Source organism: Salvia splendens, chromosome 8 (assembly GCF_004379255.2).
Source record: "Salvia splendens isolate huo1 chromosome 8, SspV2, whole genome shotgun sequence".
Classification (NCBI taxonomy): domain Eukaryota; kingdom Viridiplantae; phylum Streptophyta; class Magnoliopsida; order Lamiales; family Lamiaceae; genus Salvia; species Salvia splendens.
The window spans coordinates 23,579,278-23,587,907 of NC_056039.1; the positions used below are offsets into that span (position 1 = coordinate 23,579,278).

The 8,630-nt window shown below is 45.2% G+C and overlaps 1 protein-coding gene across 1 annotated transcript; it reads right to left on the reverse strand.

Moving 5' to 3' along the window:
* Positions 1 to 416: 416 nt before the first annotated feature.
* LOC121744453 (putative calcium-transporting ATPase 11, plasma membrane-type) lies at positions 417 to 8,065 on the reverse strand. Its single transcript, XM_042137993.1, has 6 exons — positions 7,892 to 8,065; positions 3,763 to 3,817; positions 1,638 to 3,586; positions 1,417 to 1,575; positions 871 to 1,332; positions 417 to 713 (listed from the first exon to the last, which is right to left on the reverse strand). The coding sequence occupies exons 1-6, from the start codon at positions 8,063 to 8,065 to the stop codon at positions 417 to 419; spliced, it is 3,096 nt and encodes a 1,031-aa protein (XP_041993927.1).
* Positions 8,066 to 8,630: the final 565 nt, after the last annotated feature.

Below are 8,630 nucleotides of genomic sequence, written 5' to 3' on the forward strand. Positions count from 1 at the left end.
TTATTTAAATAGAAATATTACTCTCTCTATTTTATCATCTCTCTTATTTTATTCTCTTTTCACTTAACTCACTAAATGATACTACATAAAATAAATCTCGTATTGAATAAGGATGCATTAGCATATTTTATCTTAAAGAAATGCGCATGAATGTAATTAAGTTAGTGTAATGAGTCACACTTTTATGTTAAGAAATACGCAATAATAATAATATAAAAAGATTGCTTAGTTAATTATTTTCATAAAGATTTTACTTGTTTCAGTTATTGTGTACTTATTTCAGAAGGCATGGAATGTTTAATTATTTATAGAAAGGAAAATGAACGCCACAACATTTATTTTCCCCTTTGGCGACATTATTAGTAGTATAGTATAATGAAAGAGAGAGAGATGTATGTAATGTAATGTAATGTAATCTAAGCGAGGTCTGGTCCAGACGGCAAGGGTTCGTATCCATCGTGATGCTTGTTCGTCGGAACGGGGATGCATTTGAGGAGCGCTCCCACCACTAACCCCACCGCTCCCACCAACACGCTCACCGCCCACAGCTTCCCGCTCAATGGCACTGTCCCCGCAAATTTACACAACCCTTGCACCATCACTACTTGGAATCCCACCGTCGACACCATTATCATTATGAATATCCAACTCCTCAATATCCCTCGAAATATGTTTATCTGCTCCACATCCCGGCTGTTTATTTCATTGAATACCTTCCCGTTTTACAAATATATGCTACTTGGTTAGTTGCCTCATCCAGCTAATTGATAACTACGTCAACAGCCTGCGTTATAGATGTTAACATGAAGACTGTTGACATTCTATAACATAGGCTGTTGATATAGTTGTCATTTATCAATTTATATGTACCTGGCAGAAAACAAAGGTGTTGAAGATCAAGGACCTAAGAGTGGCATCACTATCGAGGTTAAGCATTTCCATCCCATAAAACTGGAGCACACCGAGCACGATCAACTGGTAGATACTCTGGCCAATGATGTTTCTCCACATAACCCTCGTGATGATGTGCGCGTTCCTTCCCACGGGCGGTTGTTTCATCAATCCGTCGTGTGGTGGCTCTGTTGCCAGCGCTAGCGCGCCCAGCGTGTCCATGATCATGTTCACCCACAACAGCTCCACCGCCGTCAGTGGCGCCGACCCTGACACGCACGCGCAGATGAAGTTTGTCATCAGCGCCACGATGTTCACCGTCAGCTGGAATTGCACAAACTTCTGAATGTTGATGTACACCGACCGACCCCATTTTGCCACATTCAATATGGTTGCGAAGTTATCATCCATTATCACCACATCGGCACTCTCTTTTGCCACCTGACATTCGAAAAAAGTAGTTGAGACATTTCTTTTAGATGACACGAGTGGACTGACTTCAAAAGAGAAGGGGAGAATACGAACCTCAGTTCCTGCTATACCCATTGCGAGCCCAATATCTGCCTCATGGAGAGCTGGTGCATCATTGGTACCATCACCTGTCACTGCAACAACTTCTTGGTATTCCTTTCTTAGCATAGACACCAATTTATGCTTGTCTAAAGGCAAAGATCTTGCCATCACCTACACAAATATAATCAACCTTACATTTGATCAATTTAGCAAATATGAGCTCTCTATCAAACCTGCAGTTTGGGCAGCACATTTTTCATCTCCTCACCACTTTTATCTCTCAGCTCCGCCCCTTCAATTGCAATCCCATCACTCGTCAAAATCCCACATTCCTTAGCAATAGCCTTGGCCGTATTGATGTTGTCCCCGGTCACCATCCGCACCAGGATCCCCGCATTCAAACACGTCTCGACCGCCTCTTTAACCCCAGGACGCAGCGGATCTTTGATCCCCACCAGCGCCACCAGCGTGTACCCCTCCTCAGGAATACTCAATTCATCACACGACTGCTCCATATCCCTGAACCCCACACACAGTGTCCTCAGCGCCTCACAGGCGAAACCGTCTATGACCCCACTTATCATCTTCCTCTGCTCCTCTGATATCGGCAACGACTCCCCATCCTTCCCGACACTCTTGTCGCACATCCCAAATATAATCTCCGACGCGCCCTTGACAAAAGCCCTCTTCCCTCCCCCTCCCTCGCCGCCGCCTCTGCTCTGCACGAGCACAGACATCTTCTTCTTCACCGAATTAAACGGCTCGACTTTCAAAATCTCCCATCCCTGCCTCAGCCCCCTGAAGTCCTTGTGAAACAAAAGGCCGAATTCGATCAGCGCAGTCTCGGTCGGCGACCCTAATATCTCACTCTTCCCATCCTTCCCTCTCACCACATCCGCAGCAGTGTTGAGAAACAGAGCATCAACCAAAACCTGCTTCTCTTTCTCCGAAGCAACCACGTTTTCGAGCTTTTTCGCATCTACACTCCTCTGTTCCCCACCCATCCAGATCTTCGTCACCACCATATGATTCGTCGTCAGTGTCCCTGTCTTATCCGTGCAGATACAGCTGGCCGATCCCATCGTCTCGCAAGCAGACAGATGCCGGATCAGCGCCCGGTCGTTCATCAACTTCTTCATCGCAAAAGCCAAACTCAACGTGACAGCTAAAGGCAGTCCCTCCGGCACCGCCACCACCAGTATAGTAACCGCAACTGCGAAAAAATTCAGCAAATTAACAACGTCCAGCATAGACCAGCTGGCAATCTCCCCGTCCATGACCTTCACAGACAGGTACCTCACAGTGAGCACCGCGAACGTCAAAACCGCGAACACCAGACCGATTTTGCCAATCACAGTCGCGACGCCGTTGAGCTTCACCTGCAGGGGAGTCTCGTCGTCGCCGCCCTCGCTGAGAGTCACCATGAGCCTCCCCCATTCGGTCTTCATCCCGACGGAGGTCACTACCATCCTTCCAGAACCTTCCTGAACCTTCGTTCCGGAGAGGAGAAACGGCCTCCCTTTCTCGATCTGCACGGGCTCGCTCTCCCCTGACAAGCTGGACTCGTCGATGTATAAGCTGTATCCGGAGATGAAAAGGCCGTCGGCGGGGACCTGGTCTCCGATGGATAAATTGACGACGTCGCCGACGACGAGGTCGTATATAGAGACCTTCTGGCGGTTAGCGGCTCTGGTGACGTGGACGGTGACGTTGCGTTTCTCCTTGTCGAGATCGCGGAACTGGAGGGACTGCTTGTAGTCGCTGAGGGCGGTGACGGCGACAACGAGGAGGATGCAGAGGATGATGCCGATGCCGTCGTACAGGCCCTTGGGCCAGCCCTCGGTGGCGAGGCCGACGGCGACGGAGATGAAGGAGCAGACGATGAGCATGATGAGGGTGAGATCTTGCATGGCGTCCCAGACGAACATCCAGAGGGGGCGGGGGGGTTTTTCGAGGAATTTGTTCTCGCCGAAGAGGTTGCGGCGGGCGGGGATGTCGGCCGGGGAGAGGCCGTTTTCGAGGGAGACGGAGAGCTTCTTGGAGATGCCGTCCACGCCGCCGTGGGAGTCCAGGCGCTTGAGGTCGTGGGACCGGACGAGGGAGGAGAGCTCGTCCGGGCTGATGTTGAATCCGGCTTGCTTTACGTCGTCCGGGATTTTCAGCTTCTCGGTTCGATCAACGGCTGACAAAAACAACGGAATGTAATTAAATCATACACGAATTAAGTACTGATTTATGTAACGTATGTATACTAGTATGAAACAAAGGTGGAATATTTTATATGAATTGTGTATTTACCCCGATTTAGATCAAATACAAATCTCGCGAAAAGAGTTTTGTTTTGGATTTAGAGTTTACCGTCGATAAAATATAATGCTGCCTTTTGGACGTACAAAGCTATTCGTATTTTCTCCTGTAACAAAAATGAAACAAAGACACAGAAAATGATTAGCATTTGGATATTAGTGGAACTAAATTTTAACTGTTTCTATAGGTTTGCATTTGATTTTGATGAAAGAGACTAGAACTAGTACACTTAGGCAATCCGCAACGCTGTCTCTTATTCATCTCTTAACCGTCTCATCTCTTAACTATTCATGGGCAACACTGTACTTTTCACTCCATCTCTTAACTAAGAGACAGAACCTGCAACCCTCCATCTCTTATCCGTCTCTTAATCATCTCTTAACTTACTATTCATTCAATTTCATTTTTTTTTCAACAAATTCAATTAATAAAAAAACACACTTCATTATATAAAATAAAAATACAACTTAAAATCCGAAAAAAAATACATAATTAAATTCGTGGCAAAATAAATAAATAAAAACATAACTTAAAATACAATTTTATAGAAATTAAAAAAAAAACTACTCCGCCGGCGAATCATCTCCCGAAGGCGGTGGCGGTGCACTCAAGCTACCTGGAGGTGGAATACCAATTTGTCTTGCCATATACTCAATTCCGGCAAGATGGGCTTGGTATTGTGGAGGCGTCATGCGGGAAGTGTCCGCTATCGTGGCGGTCAAGTACATGGACAATAGGGTGTTCGAGCCCGAGCCCTCCTCGCTTGATTCACCTCGGCCCTTCCTCCCTCTAGCCGCCTTCGCCGCCTTGGTCCCTTGCAGCCGACGGCGCACACGTGAGGACCCCCCCGGCATCGTCTGCCGTTCCCTCAACCTCCTGCGAGGCAGCCTCTTGTGCGGCGCTGCCCGAACCGCCCCCACTAGACGAGTATTGGCCACCCGCCGTGTGCTTCGTGCGCTTAGACGTCGAGCCCGAGCTGGACCGCACACCGCCGGCCCACCTTTCCTCGTCTTTGACGGCCTCTCAGACATCGACATGTCTGAATTCTTTGCCGGTGTCTTCGAAGTAGACTCGCAAAGTCGATCTCAGAATGTCGGCTCCCGTGGCTCCGCTTTGGTAATGAGCCGCTTCGTTCTTATAGATGCCGCAGAATTTTTTGACCTCCCTGTCGACTGGGTCAAAGTGAGCGCAGAGCATCTTCAATGTGCGGCGGCGGGACCCTCTTGGCTTGATCTCGTTGTAGGCCTCGATGACCTTTTCCCAGAAGCACTTCCAGGATTGTTGATTCCCGACGATGGGATCGTACGAGACGCTGATCCAGGTGTTGTACACCGCCATCGTGTCCTTGCGGCTGTACGGATGCCGGCCTACATCCTCATCCTCCTCGGCCGCCTCCGCCTCTTCCTCCACGGCGTCGAATGCCCTGGAGCTTCCACCGCCTCGTCCTCCTTCCGGATGGGGTTCATCCGGATAATCTTCCCAAATTTGGGATAATCCCTGCGAATACCTCGGGATGGAGGGACGAGCGTATGCATCGACATCAAAATGGGGTGGTTGGTACCCCCCGGCGTCGACGAGCTCTGGGTGCCCGACGTAGACGAACTGGAACCACCCAACACGTTGTACATGCCCCCCCAGTCGCCAAACGCGTTGATGTCAAACCCGTCAGAGCCGCCACCGCCAGAGTTTCCGTCGCCGGACATTTAGTGATGAGAGGTTAGATGAAAATTGGAGAGGAAATGGAGATGATTTGGAGGATTTGATGCGTATTTGTGTGTGAAATGAGGATGAAATAGGAGTATTTATAGAGTAAAAAACTAAAAATAAAAATAAAAAAAGGAAAACGATCGAAAAACGGTAAATTACCGTTTTTGATTTTTATTTATTTATTTTTAATTAAATTCGAATTAAAAAATGATTTATTGCGTCATCGTGACGAAGCCTACTCGCGGGCCGGCGAGTGGGCGTCACGCATGGCGCCGGAGCGGGGCACGTCGCGCAAGCGCGCTGCGAGACAGCCCGCGAGGTTCTCGGTGGGACGGGCGTCTCGGCGATACCGGGACGAGACGGGGTGCTGCAACGCGTCTCGCCGCCGTCTCGTCTCGGCGGGACGAGATACGAGCCACCCGCGAGACGCGTTGCGGGTGGCCTTAGTATACATAGATAGGAGAGGTCCAAATAAGCGTGATTGGCTAAAAAAGTACTTCCCCCCGTTCCTTCTTAGTTGATGGCTTGATGCACTTCTTTCTTGTACGGGGTTTAGGAAATGGATGTTTAGTAAGTATGTTAAGTAGAGAGGTAAAAAAGTACAATAGATAAAAGTAAGAGAAAGAAAAAAAGTAGAGAGAATTAGGTAGAAAAATTAATAAGGTGGAGAGAATAAAGTAAGAAATAGAATAAACAAGGAAAGAAAAAGTGAGTTAATTATTACTACCTGCATCCCCCATTATTAATTGTCTCATTTCACTTTTACTACTTTTAGTAATGGTAGGGGTGGCAAATCGTGCGTGTCGGGTCATTATCGTGTCGACACGAACACGATAACAACAAACACGAACACGACCCGTTAAGAAAACCTCAAACACGAACACGAACATGACACGAAACCCTCAGACACGAACACGACACGAACACTACACGAACTCATTAACGACACGATAACAACACGTACACGAGATGACACGATAACGACTCGATAACAACACGGCCTGATAACAGTTAAACCTATTAAAAATGAAAATAATAAGAATTAATAATATTAAAATATTATTTGTTAACGGATAACACGAACACGACACGAACACGTATTGTTAACGAATAACACGAACCCGACACGAACACGACACGAACACGACACGAAATTTTCATGTCCTTAACGGGTCGACCCGATAAGGACACGAACCCAATAAGCTCTGACCCAAACCCATTATTTTCGTGCCGGTTCGTGTCGTGTTATCGTGTCGTGTCAAAAATTGCCAGCCCTAAGTAATGGACCTTACATTCCACTGACTCAATTACACTAATAGTATATTAAAGTAGGATCTACCTACCATTAACTTTTTAAATCTATTTTCTTTTACATTTCTTCAAATTCGTGTCGGGTCAAATTGAGACACATATTGGGGGACATAGTAATATAAATGGAAATGACCCAACAATAAAGAAACTTCCTGATATAGAAAAAATGATTCAACTATAAAGGAACTAAAGAACGAATGAAGGGAGTACTGCAATCATGCAAATTTCATTGCATTAATTCAGAAGGTCATATATGTATTGTGTACCAATTTCAACTAAATAGAACATTTACTTATGTTTAAATACAATCCACAAACACACATCACTCGGTTTGAACTTCCTACTTATTAATACTAATTTGTGGTTTGTTATTACTTATTATGAGACGCATAAAAATAATTAAAGTTACTTTGATCAATTATTTAGTTTGCACTTTATGAGCATGTTATTACTCCTATCAATCTGTCATAGTATCACTCAAACTAAAAGCTCTATTATATAGATACACAGATCCAGAGCTAGAAGCAAAATTAATCAATTTTATCCTATTTCCATATATGATGAAGTGCTTAGAGCATCTCCAATGGTCGGCGTCACCACCGGAGCGCCGATTTTTCGCCCACGCCGGTTTGACGCCGAACCATTGGAACCGGCGTGGGCGAAATCGGCGTCAAAATCGGCGTCGCCATGCCGATTCCCGCGCTGACGCCGGTTCCCACGCCGATCCTCACGGGCGCCATTGTGGCTCCCGGATCGGCGCCAAACCGGCGTCGGATTTAAATATATTTTTTTTTTTTTTCGCAAAACACAATATATACGCGCGTTGAACCTCATTTTCATTCGCACCACTTGTTTTAAAAGTAATGTACTTTTTAAATTTTAATATTATTATTCGAATTTTCCGTATTTGTCTCGTAAATTAAATTATGTATGTTGATACAATTGTAAATTAAATTATATAATTGTTATTAGTGATGTGGATAGGTAGTGTGAAGGCTATTTGATGGCTATTTGATGTCCAGTTGATGTGGCAAGCTGATGTGGCAGGAGAATTGTAGTGCTGATGATGTGGCAGTGTGAAGGCTATTTGACGGCTATTTGACGTCCGCCAGCATTGGAGATGCTCTTAGGCAAACATGTACCGAGAAATATATAAATGAACCTGGATCTTGCGGCGTTTGCGCTCAGCCTCGGCGCGCTTGGCGAGGTCGGCGACCATACGGAAGCGGCGACGAGGGTTCTTGACGAGCCAGACAGCGGATCGCCATCTCTTGAGATTTTCTTCGGATGGCCTCTTGGCTTCTACGTCAAAGTTTTTCTTCAAATAATCATCCATGCTACTGTGGTATATGAGATGAATTCAAAATTAGAGTTGAAACAAAACAACGAAACTAACTTTTATGACTCCAAAATATTGGGATTGTTGTTGATCGAAAGATTCAAACTTGTGTTTTCTTTCCCTTTTGAATAGGCGGGGAAAGAGCAAGACTTCCTCTACCGTACAACTATTTTTAAACGTCACATTATGCTTAATTCATCTTCATATGTATTTTACTCTCCCGTTCACTTTCACTTTTTACCATAAATGATAATAGATATCACATTCCACTAACTCATTTCACTCATATTTTATTATAAAAGTAATATATAAAAGTATGATCCATATTCCACTAACTTATTCAACCAACTTTACTTTACATTTCTTAAAACTCGTGCCAAAATCAAAGTGGATAATTATTGGGGGACGAAGAGAGTAATTTATTTATGATTTGAGTAAATAGCCATTTAAATCACCAAGTTTGGTCAAAATCTGATCTATCCCACAAAGTTTGAAATCCGCTAATTAAATTATGATGTTTCAATTTTTCTAGTTTATCAAATGAGTCGAATTTTAGGTGGAA